The sequence below is a fragment of the Hydractinia symbiolongicarpus genome, chromosome 1 (assembly GCF_029227915.1).
Source record: "Hydractinia symbiolongicarpus strain clone_291-10 chromosome 1, HSymV2.1, whole genome shotgun sequence".
In the NCBI taxonomy this organism is placed as follows: Eukaryota; Metazoa; Cnidaria; class Hydrozoa; order Anthoathecata; family Hydractiniidae; genus Hydractinia; species Hydractinia symbiolongicarpus.
The window spans coordinates 29,668,171-29,686,965 of NC_079875.1; the positions used below are offsets into that span (position 1 = coordinate 29,668,171).

General features: G+C 34.1%; 1 protein-coding gene across 1 annotated transcript; it reads left to right on the forward strand.

Annotated features, from left to right (window-relative positions):
* The first annotated feature begins 5,208 nt into the window (after positions 1-5,208).
* LOC130629725 (uncharacterized protein F54H12.2-like) lies at positions 5,209-6,942 on the forward strand. The gene is made up of 2 exons (XM_057443056.1): positions 5,209-5,563; positions 5,627-6,942. The coding sequence occupies exons 1-2, from the start codon at positions 5,209-5,211 to the stop codon at positions 6,940-6,942; spliced, it is 1,671 nt and encodes a 556-aa protein (XP_057299039.1).
* The last annotated feature ends 11,853 nt before the right edge of the window (positions 6,943-18,795 follow it).

Sequence of the window (18,795 nt, forward strand, 5' to 3'; positions counted from 1 at the left end):
GTCAAATCATTGTTTCTAAAATATTCGCTTAGATCCCCAAGATCAAATAACTGGTCAACCACCACCACTGCCTCCTCATTCTCCCTTTCTTCCATTATATTCTTCTGAATCACGTCTAACATTTTGAAGAAATCGTCATCATTGTCATTATCATCATCATTCATTTGATTCAGTTCTATTTGTTGCAATTCTTGTTGTTGCAATTGCAGTTGCTGTTGTCCGTACATGTTGTAAAAATTGTAGTTAACGCTATTATCGATATTGTTGTTGTTTTTGTTGTTTTTGTAGTTGATATTGCTACCAATGCAATCTCTGACATGCCGGCTATACGTGTCGTCACGACCAAATCTCTTCTTGCATTTTTCACATTGATAGGGGCGTGCCTTTGTGTGCACCACGCTGTGGCGTTTCAACATTTGGTTGGTGCCAAATGCTTTCCAACAAACCTCACAGGTGAAATTTCCACCCATAGTTATAGCTGAAAATAGAAAACAAAGATGAAACTGAAATGTTCACAACAAGGTTATATATATATATATATATATATATATATATATATATATATATATAACAGGAGGAGAACAATGAGAGCAATTAACAATCGTCTAATGTATAGAAAAGGTGTGAGAATTTTAGCTAGGAAATTATTCAGACATGGACTTGCCCTATGTTACAAGGGCATGTCTCAAAATACCAGTAAAGATAGAACTATCTTTATATGTTGCTCCACGTTCAATATTCGGTCATTTCTTTTCAAAGTTACCAAGATGGATGTTCATCTTGTACACCCTTTCAGTATGCTAGTATCTGGTGGAAGAGGAGTGGGTAAAACTGAGTTTACCAAGAAGCTTTTGAAATTTAGACACAAATTGATACAACCTTCAATACAGAGAATTGTTTGGTGTTATGCAAAACACCAACCTGCATTATTTTATGAGTTGAAGCAAATGGTTCCCTCATTAGAATATGTTCATGGTATACCATTGAATCTCGACTCTTATTTCGATCGAAGTAAAACCAATCTGATAATATTGGACGACTTGATGGATGAGTCAGGTGAAGATAAAAGAGTGTCACAGTTATTTTCAAGAGGAAGGCATGATAACCTCTCCATTATCTACCTTACACAAAATCTTTTCCATGGAAAACAAAGAAGTATAAGTTTGAATTCTGATTATATGTTTATTTTCAAAAATGTAAGAGACAAATCACAATTTGGAAACCTTGCAAAGCAAGTGATGCCCACCAACACTAAATTCCTGAATTGGGCTTATGAAGATGCAACGACAGAACCTCATACCTATCTCATGTTAGATTTGAGACCAAACACAAATGATCAACATAGAGTGAGAACGAAAATAATGCCTGGTGAAGAACCACAATTTGTATACATGCAATAAACGAGAGAAAAGATGATGTCTATATAAATAACGTATTGACTATTATTTTAGTTAGTCTACAGTACAAGTGCTGCAGTTGAGACACACATCAACAGCAATTTACAATTATTTTTCTATAATTTTTCTTTCACCTACTCAATCAAGATGACACAACGTATTAAGAAAAATTATCATATGCTTCATGCACTGAAGCAATGCTCTCCCGACGAAAGAAAACAAATACTGCGTGTAGCACGACCTGATTTAATTCATGCTATATGTGATTGCATAGTGAATGTTGTGTATGGTAAAGTACCTATCAGCAATCATAAAAAGTGCCAACTTCGGAAGAAAGTATCAGTGCTGAAAAAGCTTTCGAGTCCTAAGGAGGCTGTAACTAAGAAGAAAAAGTTACTTGTTCAACACGGTGGTGGCTTTCTTTCTTCTATCCTTGGTCCTGTTTTACAAACCCTTGTGGGTGCAATCAGTATATAAAACAATAATAGCAATAATAATAATAAGAAGAAGAAAACGAAGAAAAAGATGAGTGCAAAACCAGGCAAAAAGTATATTGTTTTATCACCTGAAACGTATGAAATGTTGATTCAAAATCAAAGAACAAAGTCAAATAAAGCAATACAAGAGGGTATGGTTCTAAATCCACATGATAATGACGATGATGGTGATGTATCGAGCATAAGAAAGTTAATGTTACCTCCAGAAAAATTAGCTATGCTTAAAGCTGATCGAGAAATGAAAGATGTTTGGAATCGACCTGAATTGAGTGACGATGAGAAAGTAAAGCAGTACACAAAAGAAATGAACACTTTCAAAACATTCCATGATACATTAACAGCTCCTAGACCAATGGAAGTAAAGTTCGATGTGAACAACAACAGCAGCAACAACAACAACAAAGACAACAATACCGTTGAAAAGGATAAAAAGTTACATGTCGCCGCCACCGCCGCTGACGCCTCCGCCGCCAAAGCATTACAGCCGCGGCCGCCACCATCTACGGAGTATGTTATAAGCAATTTACCCAAGAGTATGAAAAAGACAGCAGGTTTGTTGGAGCAATATTTGAGACAGTACTCTGATAGAGTAGCTTGGAATGAGAGAGGTGAATTGATATATCGTGGCGACATCATTCGTGGTTCAAATGTTAGCGATTTATTTCGAAATATACTCACAAAAACTGGTAAGCACGATAAGTCAGGTACTTTGCCGACTTCAACATTTACAAAGATTTTAGCTGAATTAAATGTACCTGAAGAATGGATACGAAATGAGAAACAATTAAATCTGTATCATGCTTATCGTCAACGTGATAGTCACAAGGAAAAAGAGGAAGAAGAAGAAGAAGAAGAAGAAGAAGAAGTAGAAGGAGAGAAGAGACAAGACAGCAAAAAGATGAATCGTACATATTATAGCAGTACAGCATCCTATGAAAGTCCAGTTGTGAAAAGAAAGAAATCAAACAGCTTCAATAATAACAATAATAAGAAAAAAGTAAGCGATGTGAAGTGGCTCTCTTCTACAAACAACCGTAGATGAATAAATAACACTGTTCAATGACTGACCGTCTCATTATCGTGAATGTTGCCGTAAGACAAGCATGCCTGCAATACGTACAAGAATACGCGATTTCTTAAGAAGAGTTCAGTGTACGTTCGTTTGCTGTGGTTCGAAAATTATCATCTCAAAATCTACGTTGGACATAGAGGATGGGGAGAATAGAACAACAACAGAGTCAACAACAACAACAACAACAGCACTCATCCCCCACAAGAACTTCAGACAAAAGTATTTCACACTCTGATTATTCAAAAGAAAATATAGATAAATTATTAAAGAATTTGTATTATTCGATTGGTTCTCCCTCTAGTTTCAGCAGCGTTCAAAGATTATACAAAGCTGCAAGTGAAAGGGATTCTTCTATTACTTTTGATGAAGTTGAAAAGTGGTTGAAAGGGCAATTAGCTTATTCACTTCACAAACCTATCACAAGAAGTTTCAAGACAAGACCAGTTGTAGTTTATCACATTGATGAACAGTGGCAAATAGATTTAGTTGATCTCAGCAAATTGTCAAAAACAAATAAGGGTTTCAAATTTCTTATGGTCATTATTGATGTCCTCTCGAAGTATGCTTGGCTTGAACCGTTGAAAACTAAAACAGGTATTGAGATAACTAAAGCATTACAAAAAGTTTTCAAAAGAAGCAAAAGAACACCTAAAGTTATTCAAACGGACAAGGGTACAGAATTTCTAAATTCAAATGTTCGATCTTTGTTGAAATCGAGAAATATAAAACTATTCACCACATTCAGCGAAAGAAAAGCTTCAGTGGTTGAAAGGTTGAATAGGACATTGAAAGCTCGAATGTGGCGTTACTTTACGAAATTTCAAACAAGAAAGTATGTAGATGTATTACAAGATCTAGTATCAGGTTACAATAAAAGCTATCACAGATCTATAAAATGTCGCCCAATCGATGTTAATAAAGACAATGAAGTGGAAATTTGGATAAACTTGTATGAGAATAGACTGCACCCTATAAAAACAATTAACAAGAGCAAAAAGAAGAAGGAAAAATCAATCAATGTAGATGATACAGTTCGCATAAGCATCGAACGTGGTGTTTTTAGAAAGGGTTACCTACAAGGTTGGAGTGAGGAATTGTTTGTGGTGTCTCATATTCTACCAGGTAATCCAACTGTCTATAAATTGAAAGATCAGTCTGATGAAGTAATAAATGGAGTGTTTTATGAACAAGAACTTCAGAAGGTTCCTGCTCCCGAAAGGTATCGCATTGAGAAAGTGATACGTAAAAAGACTGATAAGAAAACTGGTCGCATTTTCTACCTGGTCAAGTGGCAGGGTTATTCAAGTAAGTTCAATAGCTACGTGCCTGAGGAAGATATTGAACGCCAGTAAAACAAAATGTCCCAATTCTATATTGTACTACCAAGCAACAGTTCGATGTTAACATTCCCAGATAACAAAACATCTAGTTTCAAAGTTAACCTACCAAAACCGATTGAATTGGATCCTACAAAGTGGGAGGTTGCTCTATCTGAAATACAATTTCCTCATTCATGGTATAATATCAGAGAAGGTCACAACACAATAGTGAAAAATATGAAAAATCCAACCATGGAAGAAATAAATATCTTATTTCCCCCACTCAATGGGGAAGATATTAACACTGAGAACGAAAAAAGAAAAAAGTTATTGACAAGTATAGAAGACGATAGTTCATATCACCTTTCCTATCGTACAGAGTTGAAAGTTCCTAGTGGACATTATTCGTCTGTCAAACAGATCATTGAAGAGTTGGAGAAAACAGAGGTCAAATTGTTGAGACAGACAAAATATCATTTCAGTGAACGTTCGAATAGCACATCCATTCAACTGGAAAAAGAATGCGAATTAAAATTTGATAATGCTGGCAGCGATATTGCACATTGTCTCGGATTTGAAGCAAATAAACTTATAGATTCATCGATTGGAGCAGTGAGGGGAATGTCAACTTCCACTACTCATCGTTATAGTACTATCTATTGCTACACAAACATCATTCAAAACCAAAATACTGGCGATTTCAACGTACCCCTCCTACGTGTTATACCTGTTCAGTCCAACTATGGTGATTATGTATGCAAAAGTTATGACAGACCACATTTTCTACCATTAAGCAGAGGACACATACAAGTTATAAATATAGATTTAAGAGGTGACGCAGGAGAATTGATTTCATTTGAGTCTGGGAAGGTGATAGTGACACTTGTATTCAGACGGAAACAAGCAAAGTTTTATAGTTAGTCATGAGACACTCAAATTATTCCTTTCATCATTCACCCTACCATTGGTCACAATATGGTGCAGGAATACCCGTTTTTCGGGGTGGTGCTATACAAAGAGGGTATGGTCTTGGTGGAATATTTCGTGGATTATTACGAAGTGCTGCACCTGTTCTCAAGAAGGGATTAATCGACGTTGGAAAAAGAGCTGTGAAAACAAGTATGGAAACACTAAGTGACATAGCAAATGGAGAGAGTGCTAAGGTGGCACTCAAAAGAAGAGCAAAACAAAATCTAAATGAAATGGTTGCAACAGCTCTGCACAATAAAAAACGAAAAGCAACATCCAATTCCCTCATTCGCTCTCAGTCTGTGAAAGGTAGAGCATCTCGTAAAGTGCCTTCGAAAAAGAGAAAACGCGAGACATTTGGTATACTTTAAGGTATAGCTAAAACAAATTCAAGTCATCTTGAATGCACCTTATCTGATACCGATGTTTTCACACCTGCATTTGTTCAATCTGATATTGAACATGGCTGTTTTGAAGATATTTTTCCGATAACTAACCTTGATGATAATGGTCCAGTTGAGTTTAGTATTGACAATGCAACGAATAAGTTTTTGGATTTAGTCAGCAGCACATTGAATGTTAAATGTCGAGTTACTAAAGCAGATGGAACAAATCTTACAGCAACAGATGGTGCTGTTGCACTAATAAATTATCCTATTTCATCACTATTCAGTCAAGTAGATGTGAGTATTGGAGGAAGTATTATTTCCTCTTCCACTAACACCTATTCATATAGAGCTTTTATCGAGACATTGTTGAACTATGGAGAAGAAGCTAAAAAGAGCCAATTGACGATGGGGTTGTTTGCAAAGGATACTAGTGGACATATGGATGCAAGCGATGCAGCAGCTGGAGATAATGCTGGTTTAGTGAAAAGGCAGGGATACACTGCACGGAGTAGAATTGTTGAGCTTTCAGGAAGATTACACTGTGATATATTCAATCAAGGTCGCCTGTTGCTCAATGGTCTATCTCTTAAAATTACACTACATAGAAATAAGGATGCTTTTTGTTTAATGACTAATGGAGATAATCCTGATTTCAAAGTAAAATTTGTGGATGTGTCCCTTCGATTACGAAAATTACAACTCACTCCCAAGAAATTTGAAATGATACAAACTAGTTTGGAGCGAACTCCAGCCTGCTATCCAATCAATCGAGTACAAATTAAAACGCACTCTTTGGCTGCTGGTTTAACAAGTTTGAATTGGGACAATGCTATTCTCGGAAAACTACCCAATCGTTTATTCATCGCATTCACAGACAATGATGCTCATACAGGTTCCTACGTGAAAAACCCTTTTAACTTCAAACATTTCAATGTTACATCCATTGGTGTTTATGTCAATGGGGAGTCACTACCAGCTAATCCTATGAAGTTAAATTTCCCTGGCGGACATTATTTACAAGGCTATCGAAGCCTTTTCACTGCAACTGGTAAAATAAATAGAGACGAAGGTTTGGACATTAATCGAGAAGAATATTCAGATGGTTATAGTTTATTTGGCTTCGACCTGTCACCTTCTCTTTGTAACGGAGAACACTACGAACCTCAAAGACAAGGAAGTATTCGAATCGCATTAGAGTTTGGAACTGCCCTACCTAATACGATTACAGTTTTCATGTATGCAGATTTCGAAAACACAATCCATGTGAATAAGGCGAGAAATATCTTGAAGGATTTTTAAACTGTGAAACACATATGATGAATACCCTAGAATTGGAAACACTACTCAACACAGAACTATTCAAGAACAAATTTCCAATTAGGAGTGTATTTTCTCTAGATCAATTGTTAGAATTAAGTAATTCGCATATAAATGATATGAATTTTTTGTTCATTTGTAATGATCAACCGAAAGAAATGCCTGGTAGCCACTGGTTTCTCGTGTTAAGAAGAAATGGAGAATTGTTTTTTCTAGATTCTTTAGCTCGCACTGCTCATCATTATGGTATAGAAAAAAAGTTAAAAGAGATCGGAAATGTTATTTATTATCTTTATTTTCCTTTGCAAAGCCCTTGGTCTAGTGTTTGTGGAGAGTATTGTTTGACCTTCAGTTGCCTCTTATCAGACTACACAGTTCAATTGAGTCAAATACTCAATCTCTTTTCCTGTGATTTGGAAGAAAATGATATGAAAGTGAAATATTTTGTATCAAGTGTTTTCCCTAATTACAAACAAAGCGATGATTACGCAGAGCATCAATATTGGGCAACACAACTAAGATAGAAAAATAAATAAATAGAAAAAAAAAAAAAATCTTACTTTTCTAAGAGTTCTTCGTAGTAGTTAATTTTTTCCAAGTTATGAATGACAATAAAAAAGTCCTTCGTTGACTTTTTCCAAGGTGTGATCAATAATAAGATCAATACCACAAAATACTTCTTCTCACTCTCAAAAGTTTTATTTTTTAATTTTATAAGATAGTGAATAAATATTAATATTGATAATTTCTATCAACACGACTAACCTCTGTGTAAGCAAACGCAGAATGACTGAAAAAAAGTCACTTCTTCAGTTCAAGTTTTTCGAAATAATTAGTAAAAACCTCACTTCTCATCATTGTGTACTATTACTAACAGTTTTTGTGAGAAAAAATACAAATATCATAAATTGTTTATTTATTTATTTATTTATTTCCCTACAAACAAATGTAATAATATATACAAATTCCTTGTTTACTCAAAAGAAATTGTCTGTAGCAGTCACCTTGACTTTATTCATCAAAAATCCAGCATTTTCTCCAGAAACAAAATCGAATCTATTGTTAATGTACTTCAATAACCTTACAGCTTCCGACACAAATAAATATACCCCGCTAATTATCTCGCCATTACTGTAGTTGAATAAAGTTATCTTTGGATATTTTCCATCTGCCATTACTCCAATACGAACGGATGTATTCGTCTTCGATGTACCAAGAGTCTCAATGTTGATACATAACAGTTTACTGTTAGTCTTTTTAGTTTTCTCATTTCGAAGTTCGAGATTATAATCAGCTTTACTTGAATATTCGCTCCAAATTGATAAAACGTTATCAAAAATTTTATCCTCAACATAACAAGACTTTGCTCTCAAAGTGGTTTCTTGAGCATGAATCAGCTTTATCATCGAAAAAAATATATCTTGAATTGACTTGATACCTTTCATTCCAAAAACAGCAAACTGATCATCTCCATAGCAGGAACGAACGATACAAGTGTCTTCTGGATCACCTTCTCTAGCATATACTACTTTTTGATTCGATAGACTCTTTGCAAACTGTTTACCTCCAGTTAAAAAACGCTGTGTACCATCAGAGAGTTTAGTAGCCATCTTCAAATAAGTGTAATTTACAGATGATACATTTTTTGAGGGAGGAAGAGTCTTTTTATAGGGTAATTCGCTAGCTAAAATACCTAGCTATATAAGAACAATACCCTGAATACCCCTGCCTAGCCAACATTAGAACAAGGTACTTATCCAAGGAAAATTTTAATTATCTAGCCAGCGAATCTAGTTGGTCAGTACCAGAAAAAATACTGGAACAATAGAAGCTGCATACCTTAGGGATCTAGCTTTAATAACCTAGCTAGCAAATCTTGCAGCCAGGTGTGCCAGGAAGCTAGGTAACCAACATGACAATAGGACAATAGAAGCTGCATACCTTAGGGACCTAGCTTTAATTACCTAGCTAGCAAATCTAGCTGGCCAGGTGTGCCAGGAAGCTAGGTAATCAACAAAACAATAGAACAATAGAAGCTGCATACCTTAGGGACCTAGCTTTAATTACTTTGGGACCTAGCTATAAACTAGCTAGGGTAATTACCTGGAGATAATTACTCTCCATTGTTTAAGATAATTGCTTTCTTTTGTTCCAGAAACCTCATTTGCTATCTACTTATGCTGGGCTACAAAAATGCAATTGATGAGATTTTGACCGTGAAATTTTCTCGGAAACAAGGCCATCCAGGAACTAAGTTCTCTGGTCGCTAATTTACAATTGTGATTTTTTAAATGTAACAGATGTGACATGTCATTGGATGCTACAAGTGACTGATAGTGACAAGTAATAGTAGGTGACTCGTGACGCAGAGGTCCAGCAATTATGATTAGCACGTTTATAATGGATTTATAGATTTATTATCATCGACATGTCTAAATAATTGTGTTTTTCTCACACTTAACAAGTTGCTAATGTCCATAGATGAATTTCGCCGGAAAATGCATGTCTCAAATGCAATGAAAATCGACAAATTAAACGTCACGCCGTCAATTACATTAATGTAATGTTAAAGGGGCTAAGCCAATATGCTTTTATCATGATCAGAGGTCTGATCGGGGTGAAGCATGCTCTGTTGAGAATGAAATACGGATGTGCTATGATAAATATTCACCTATATATGCACTTATCACTTTCAGGCCAAATGACATGGAAATAATTTCTCCTGTATTGATAATAGGTGTGCATATTGGCTATAATTCATTTCTATGTCACTTATGTTGTGAAATTTGCATAAATTTGCGAGGGATAAATCCACCCCTCATGACAGAGCTTTTTCAGGTTAAAACATGCCTTATTCTTTACGAAATGCCAACTTGCTTACTATACGAAGGCTAAAAACGAGTAGTTTTGGAACAGGTTTTTTTATGGAATGTACACAATAAATATAACGAGACTTTAGAAAGAACATTTGCGAGCGTATCCATGAAAATGGAAATGGAAACATATAACATCTACGTGCTCTACAGAATGATGTAGACGAGAACGTGCTACTCGGATGTTTTTGTTTGCTTGACGTAGATGAGTTTATAATGGGTGTACATGAGGTTTTGATGAATGTTCTTGTAGGCTGTGCAGTGATTTCCCTGAAAAATCTAGTATTATGGTTATTTCCTTTATAATCTTTCTATGTTGTGTTTTAATTTTGTTGTTGGTCTAGATTGGTCAATATTTTGATAAGTTTTAACCGTTATATCTCCTTAACCGTTCGTCAAAGGTACATGTTTCTATACATCATTTTGATCAGCGTTCTCGCTCTACTATTTTCACCTCCTAAAGAATTGTCAATGTATTATTTTGTAGAAGTAGTTTTTCTTTAATTCGCTATTTTATGACAGTCGCGTAATATTTTTACACTCTAAATGGTTGCCTTGAATCAAGACCCTGTTATATTTGACGGTGAATGGAGAAAATAATTGTATTGCGATTAAAGGGAGGCTGTTTACAGTGGTCACATTTTTAAACAATAATCAACACGCATGATAAAAAATATAATTAAAATTTGTTTATTTTTCTTGCTTACTACAATACATGGTTGTGAATTGCAGTCTGCGCGTCAAGCGTTGTTTATTTTATGTTCGCTGCAATTTTCAGTGCAAAAAGACGCTCTTATCAGATTGTCAATTATTCCATTTCACGGATGCTTTTCTCGAAACTTAAGCATATCTGTAAAATATATTTCCTAAAATGTAATAAATTACTAGTTGTATGTTACGTCGACAATAACTTATAACATAATAATTAGTTGGTTAATGCTCAAACAAGATTTACCAATTTTTCTTTTAAAAAATATGTTTGTTAACTTCAGTCAAAAGAACGGATGGACGTAGATAGCTCATTAATTTTGCGAAATAAGTTTGAAGAACTTGGTAGAAAAACACAAAAAACTCCTAATTAAGAATTAATATACTAATTTTTAGTTGGTAACTTCGTTTCGAAAAAATAAACACATTCACTTTTTTGTCCCAGACAGACACTTATTTTAAACTTGTGGAGAACAATTGCGTTACTTGCTGATGTTTATTACAAAGCGTGACCAAACCATTTGTCATGGTAAAATGTTTCAGTGTCATCAGAATAACCGAGAACTGTTTATCTAACACCAAAACACTACTTAAGTATCGTCGTGACAGATATGGTGTAAGCGAAGCAATAATGACTTGAATCTGAATTATTTCGCACAACTATCATTTGGCAAGCAGGACTTGAAATCGCTTTGCTTTTAATAAACGTGTGTGCATCAAACAACACAGAGCACTTCCATAAAATCAGGTTATAATCGTAACGTAAAGACTCTGAAACAGCTTAACAAATTGGTCGCTGTTTAATGTGCCATTAATTGATCTTGCATTCAAAAACTGCGTCGTAATGTAACGCTTGCACAAATTTCCTTACTGGTTGACATCTAGTTTCTTGTACCCATAATTCTTGATATAAAATTGTAATCGTAACATATTATACTTGCAGATACAGGTATTGACACTATGATCGAATCTTTGATGTCACGATATTTCGTTTGTTTCATATTTTTATCTAAATAAATACAAGATAAATAAAGTTTGCAGATTAAGAATTGCACAAATGTTACACAGAAAAAAATATTTTTGTTCAGACGAAATAACACATTTTCACATTTTAAAAACAAACATTAATTTCTTCTCACCTTAAAATGCTTTAAAAACGTAAAGCATCCATGAACTGAAAACCAATCCGTTTAATGTTGAGAAAATTTGTGTGTTTAAAACAAACACCAGACGCACGGACTGCATTTCAAAAACTTTCTTCGTATATGTGGTAAACTAGTTTTCTTTTGTAAAAACAAAACTACGGCTCGGTTACACAAGCAAAGGCCTGGATTCAATACTATAGGTTTTCTAGTAACTAAAAAAATTAATTTATCAGCCATTTGTTATGTTTAATTTTTCAAAAATTACCCGATTCCATTTTTGAAACGCTAATCAAAATATGTATAGGATCACACGTTTTAAACATGCGGTTGCAGAGAAAGTTCAATAGTATCTTTGATAACAGAACACATGTCTTTTTAAAATGGATGTATTAACCCGGTTAACCCAGTTTTAAAATATTAATTTAAGTCGTTGTTATTTTCATTCGTTCCATGATATTTAGTCTGAAATGTAAATGTGCAATGCAATGATTTCATTTTTAGCAATAGGCGTCAACAATTATGTGCTCGCCTAAATTTTTAGACCCTACTAAATTGGGGTCAAACCAAGCTGGAAAATTTTTAATCTTTTTAACGGGAAAATTACTTTTAGAATTACAAGCCAACAACAGATTGCACCCGTCTCTTAGTAGAACATAAAATTATCATTTCTTTCGCGTAGATTAATCAATCGAAATGCGAGAAGAACTCAACCATAAGATGAGTACATGATATTATACGTAGCTAAGATTTTATCTGTATAAATATTTTGTTTTAAATAAATCGTTTTGAACAATTGGGTGCCATAGAATCTGATAGACCAGACGCTATCTATTATTTCTTCAACGGAATGACAAAAAAAAACAAAACAAATGTAAGTGATTATGTTCTTATGTAACGTTTGATATCATGTTATAGCAGTAGAAATGCTTTTTATAGAATTGCCCAGTACGTCAGTTTGTATAAAGTCAAGTCACGTTGTAAGAAAACATTGTCCATGTCCTCTTGCAAGTTGCTACAGGAATATTGTCTGGAATCAATGATTAAGTGACGAAAGTAAGTTTGTGGTCTTTTTCATGCAGGCCGAACAAATGTTAGTTTGATAATTTACTGATTCGAGCTCCAGAAACAGGCGACTTCACATATTCACATGTTGATTTGGGTAAAAGATTTTGAAATGTTAACATCAAACGTTTTCACGTCAGATCAATTCCGCTGCAAAACGGATGTGCAATTATGCAATGACGGAAATATGTTGCTGCCATATCTCACCAGTTACGTTACGAAAACGAAAGAGCATATTCTCTCAAAGGATAAGCATATATTAAGTTGCGCATCTTTCTGCGTTTTATGAAACCTTACGAAAAATGACTTGGACATGAAGACATAACCTTACTTTATTTGTGTTCCAGATTTTTACTAACTGCAAGCTTTAATAGTGCACTCAGTGACAAAACGGGTTCCATAAAAAAGCACTAACAATATACAAAAAACAGTAAACTGGTTCACAATCAAACTGACTTTTTTAAAATAATTACTGCTTCGTTTGAGTTCTGGCATTTCTTTATTTTCTTAGCGCATTTCCTTACCAAACAACAAAATGTTTTTAATAAATCCTAAATCCTAAAAACAGATCTAGTACAAATTAGCCGAGAATTAAAATCGAACTAGCTTGTTTTAAAATAAGTAAAGGTTGATGTGTAAGTTTTGTTTTTCAAGTAGTAGCAATTATTATACCTGCTAACAAAAGATTTCATGAAACGGCACTGAAAGATAGAAATTCGTTTTATGTGTCTGTTTTAAGATAAATACAGCTTGGTTTGTGACTAGCTGCTACATTTCCTATTGTACGGTTTGTCAAGCATTGTTTGTCGTAACAAGATCTCTGCTCCCGCAAGGTTGAAAATAGTAAAAAATTCATTAGAGGAGTTCTACCAGTGTGTCGATATTGTTAAGAAAAGCATCCCTTTCGTTAATTAAAATTTTTGTGCGCGGAATATTATTTTTCATAAATAAATAAGCGAATATACAAAGTGACTTTTTTATTTTTGTAGGACCAACTATATGCACAATTGCTCTGGAGTTGTAATGCAGGTTGGCATTTAATAAAGGGAGTTAAGTATTTGACAGCCATACAAAACAGTACAAAATGATTCAATTCTACATAAACTGCAAGGAGCGCGCAATACTTAAATATGTCCTAAAGGTTTGTTGCTGGAAAATAAATACGTGCGTAATTATATGTTCGAGTGTATTGCAGTTTGCTGTTTAGCGGGTAGCCAGTGCGCACGGCTTTATAAGACATAATACGTGATATATTAAAAAGTAAAGAAAATCACATACAGCAATCCAGATCGTCGATTCCAACCTATTCTGGGCTCCCACAATTGCTTTTTCCACCTTTACATAAAATGCTGGTAAACTAAACTAAAAAAATGATCGCAAGTTATAACTTACTAAGATAGTAAGATTGTTCGAATTGTAAAAATTCGACTTACCATCCTTAAGTGTGACATAATTTCTTTTCTTGCTTCTGAAGTTTCTTTTGTCATTCTATAAATAAATTAAAAATGAGGTAAACGAAAAAATAGATAATGAATCAGTAAACTTACCATGTTACTTTTTCTTATCGTGAGAAACTCTTTCCTCTTGCTCAACATGGCTTATCTTGACTAGGCGTGGAATAAAATCGTTCTGGTTAATTAATTTCTTTTCTTAAAAAGTCATGGGACATCAGTAACTGTGGCATGAATTCCCTACATGAGCAAGATACAATGTCATTATTAAATCCTTAATGGGTAGTTACAATAAAACCGAAAAACCATTAAACTTACGCTTGGGAAATATGTTTTTATAAGATATAGAAACATATTTTATAATTACGGAAAGCATGCGACGTTAATATTGTAATACTGTTTGAAAAGGACGGTTGAGAACAATCATCAAAGTCCTAAGAATTTTTAATGTAAAAAGCTGTCATCACACTTCGTTAAAAAGTAAAGAAAAATTCTACAAACATTCCAATCGTGTTTAATATTAAATATTGCTAAATTTTGTTAATGTGCATCTCCGATGTGCCGACGGTAAGATGAATGCCGTTCGCAAAAAACGTCTATTAAAGCATGTGCAAAACTTAGGTAATCGTTGATTTAAGAATAACATCACTGCTCCGAATGTAATCTGATATAGCGACAAGTTGGGTCAGTGTTTTTTATAAGAACGACTAAAGTTTAGCAGATGTCGGATGTGCTTATTGTTTTAATACTTTTTAAGCTTTATATATATTCTTATTTGTGTTCCTGAAAAAAGATAAGTATACTATTAAACGTACGGCAAAAACCGTTTGATTTTGCAGAAAATCGAGTCTTTTTCAGAAAAACGATCTATAGTGGCCAGTAGTTACGCGATTTTAATTTATTTTGTTGAATTGCCGTGGGACATCCGTGTAACCGTCTTATGGATTCTATACATAAAAAGATACGATGTAATTATCAATTCATTACTGGGTAGTTATAACAGAAGCGAAAAGTCATTATATTAAAAACGTACGCTTGGGATGAAAGCATGTGAGGTAATATAATGTTTGAAAAGCACGCTTGAGAATAATCTTTTATTATCAATGCGTATGATGTTCAACAAAATAATGCGACAAAAACTTATTGTACGTCTTAGTTTCAATGTCAATTCTTTTTCTCGCAAGAACATATTTAGATGGTCACTCTTTGTTGAGGCGAAAAATAGTTGTTTTTACGTAACATCAGTAACGGTAGCAAAAACATACAAGGAAAGTCAACACTGTTGTAAATCCAGCGGTCTTAACGTATGCAGTACCGTAACACTCTTTTTCCGAGCTTGTTCGCCTATATATAAACGTGGTTGATAAAGAAAGAAGTAACAGAAAATTCAAACTCTGATGGAAGAAAAAAAATAAAAAAAACACATCTATTCAACAATTGACTCACCTTAGATTCTTCAATTTTGAATACTCAGTCCTTTGAAAATAAATTTTGGAATTGAGTACGGTTTTTTTAAATTCGTTTTTTTTTTAATTGTGGTTTTAATTTTATCTTTCAATTCTGAATTTGATAACAAAATTTCTTTCTTGTGTTCTTTCTTGTATTCTTTCTTGTGTTCTTTAGTTCAAATTTTCTCTCATCCATATTTTCCTGTGTCTACAGTTTTCACCAAACACTGTCCAAACGTATTTTATTAAACAACTGACCATAGTACAGCAAACAATGCTCCTCCAGTGTCATTGTTTTCAGAAATCCACTTGAAATTCCCCATTAAAAGGCTCATGGCACATTTCAACACAAAAAGTCGTTGTGGAGATTACATTTATTAATTTATTTGACGAATGATTTACAAGTTGATCAAGACGAAAAACAAAAAACAAACAAAAAGCCATAAAAAAGACAAAATGCGCAGATAATATCCTCTCAGTTGCGACTTAAAAATATTGTATGATTCACATTTTCTAATGTCCAACGGGATTGTATTGTAATATATGCTCCAATGTAACATAAAGATCCACGAGCATATTCCAAACGAAGAATAGGTAATTTTAAGCTATTTCTGTTGTTACGTGTGTTTCTTGTGTGGTTTGTTTTCGTGAAGTAATTTTTCAAATTTTCACACACATCGTTGTCCAAGCAACAGGGAATGAAATTACAAGCTCGCATTTGTATCATATTGACAGTATCAGGTGGCGTCAAGAATTAATTTCCAATAATTGAAGTTGCTCGTCTGTGTAAAGATTGTAGTTTAAGTAGTTGTGTCTGAGAATTCTTAAGGTGAACAAATCTGCAATATGTTACTACTGGTTGAATCACTGTTTGAAAAATTGCAAAGCAGCTTTTTCTGTAATCAGCGGTCGAATGCGATATAGTAAACGTAATCTACCAGAAGCTTTTTGATACGTTAAATCAAAGTTGCTGCTTAAAATCAATGAAGGTTTGATAAGTGCACTAAGATATTTATACGTGGATGTTACCCTCACAGTTTGGTAGCCGTAATTTACGTTTAATGAGCGGTTTTGTTTAGAGAGGCTATTTTTCGAACCGAATAACATTGCTTCAGTTTTTCCTGCTCCAAGATTTAAAATTAGTTCATTTTCCAAACACCATGTAAGTACACAATTCCTGTCGGATGAAAAACGGGTTTCTATGATCTCAAAGTCCTTACAAGCAACAAATAAACAGTATCGTCTGCATATTTGACTAATTCAGAGTGTTTCACTACGGTACAAAGATCATTGACAAACATAATAAATAGTAGTGGGCCCGAAATTGACCCTTGTGGTACTCCAATATTGACTGGATGTTCATCAGACAAAGAATTTTTGTGTTGAACTTGCTGAAATCTACCAAACGAATAATCTGTAAATAACTCGTGTTCGTCTCCAATAATTTCAAAACTGGTTAATTTTGACAGTAGTTCTCAATGACTTAACATGTTGAATGCTTTTGTGAGGTCTACAAATACGGCACCGATCCTTTTGCCATCGTTAACCTTCAATTTGACAGTGTCGATAAAGATTGTTGCAGCCAGTTCAGCTTAACGACGAGGCCTGAAACCGAACTGGTTGTTGTTTATTATATTGCTACAAGCAACAGAAAGTCGGCAAGATGTATTAAATTCGAATTTACTTGTAAAACACAAAATAGAAGGAGAAAATACTGAAAACAATCAACAAACATCGCACATAGATGATCCGTCACCACATTTAGGGATCTTTAGAACTCAAGGGAGAAGAAGCGCACCCGGGTAAATTTATTATCCTATAATAAAAACTGTAATACTTCTTCTACTATGACAACTTTGACAATAAGAAAATGAAGTAGCACTTTAATGGAACACAAAGACAAAAAATCAGTTTAATGCAAACAGTAGTAAAAAAGTATATTGCTTTAAGATGAGAATGATCATGTGAGAATGGTGTGTGCTCCAACCAACAAAGACAACGGTAATGTCTAAAGCATTACTTGCGCCGTAAATAACATGTGACAATCAAATCTAATGTATGAAGATTCACCCGTCACAAGAGGTATAATATTTTCTTTATTTATTTGCGTGGTTTCTTATTTTAACGAACATATCGTTTTGGACGCTTTCACAGCAGCTCAAAAAACAATTTCGCAAATGCAGCGTCAAATGAAGGCAAAAGGTTATGAGGAACACCTTTGGGACTTTTATTACCTCTGACATATTGGAATTATAATGTTGTGTTGTAAGGTTCTTATCGAAGCGAGTCATATTTGTTATCTTCGTAGTGTTAACAAGGATTACCTCCAGTACTTTTACTTTTGCTTTTTTGACTGAGAAAACAAAGGTGGTTTTGTTAAAAAAACAATACACAACTCATTACAGAAACTGCTTTTTATAGTGCAGAAAGAAGATCTTTGTTTTTACTTTTGTTGTTGTCATGTGGAGATATCGAGTTGAAGCCTGGACCTAATGAAGCAATTACAGGTATGAGAATTCATCAACAGAAAGTTTGCGAATTAATGCAACACTTTGTGAGTTTAGACAACGTTTTGCACAGAAACACAAACATTGATGTTATCAACGCACAACGATATTATTCAAATTTCTGGTTTTAAGATTTTAAGTACGACCACGGTGGTGGAGTTGAATATATATCGAGAATAAAATTTCGTTGTCGAGACTAATAAAGAATAAGTCGACGCCAAAATAGACTCGAACTTTAATAATTTCTAGGCTGAAATTATTCTTTCAAGCACCTGCTTATACATGTGGTACCATGCTCTTTTTTCTTGCACCTTCTTATGGTGTAAAAACAATAGCCCATTGCATTCAACAGTTTTAAAAAAGTTGAATATGTTATGGGATTTGTCATATTTTTCATAAATTTCAGATTTTAAAGCCAAACACGTGGCTAAGAAAATATACACAATTACAATACACTTTTTTCCCTAAAAATATTTTGTGTTTTGAGATAAAGGAAGCATTAAACTCAGTCCCAGTTATTTTTTTATTGTCTAACTTGTACAGCCTAAACGTATATCACTAAGTCAATAATGACTTATCATTGTGGGAAACCACTTTGTGAATCAGTTTATGACTATCTCGCCTGTGAGGATAAAACCGCT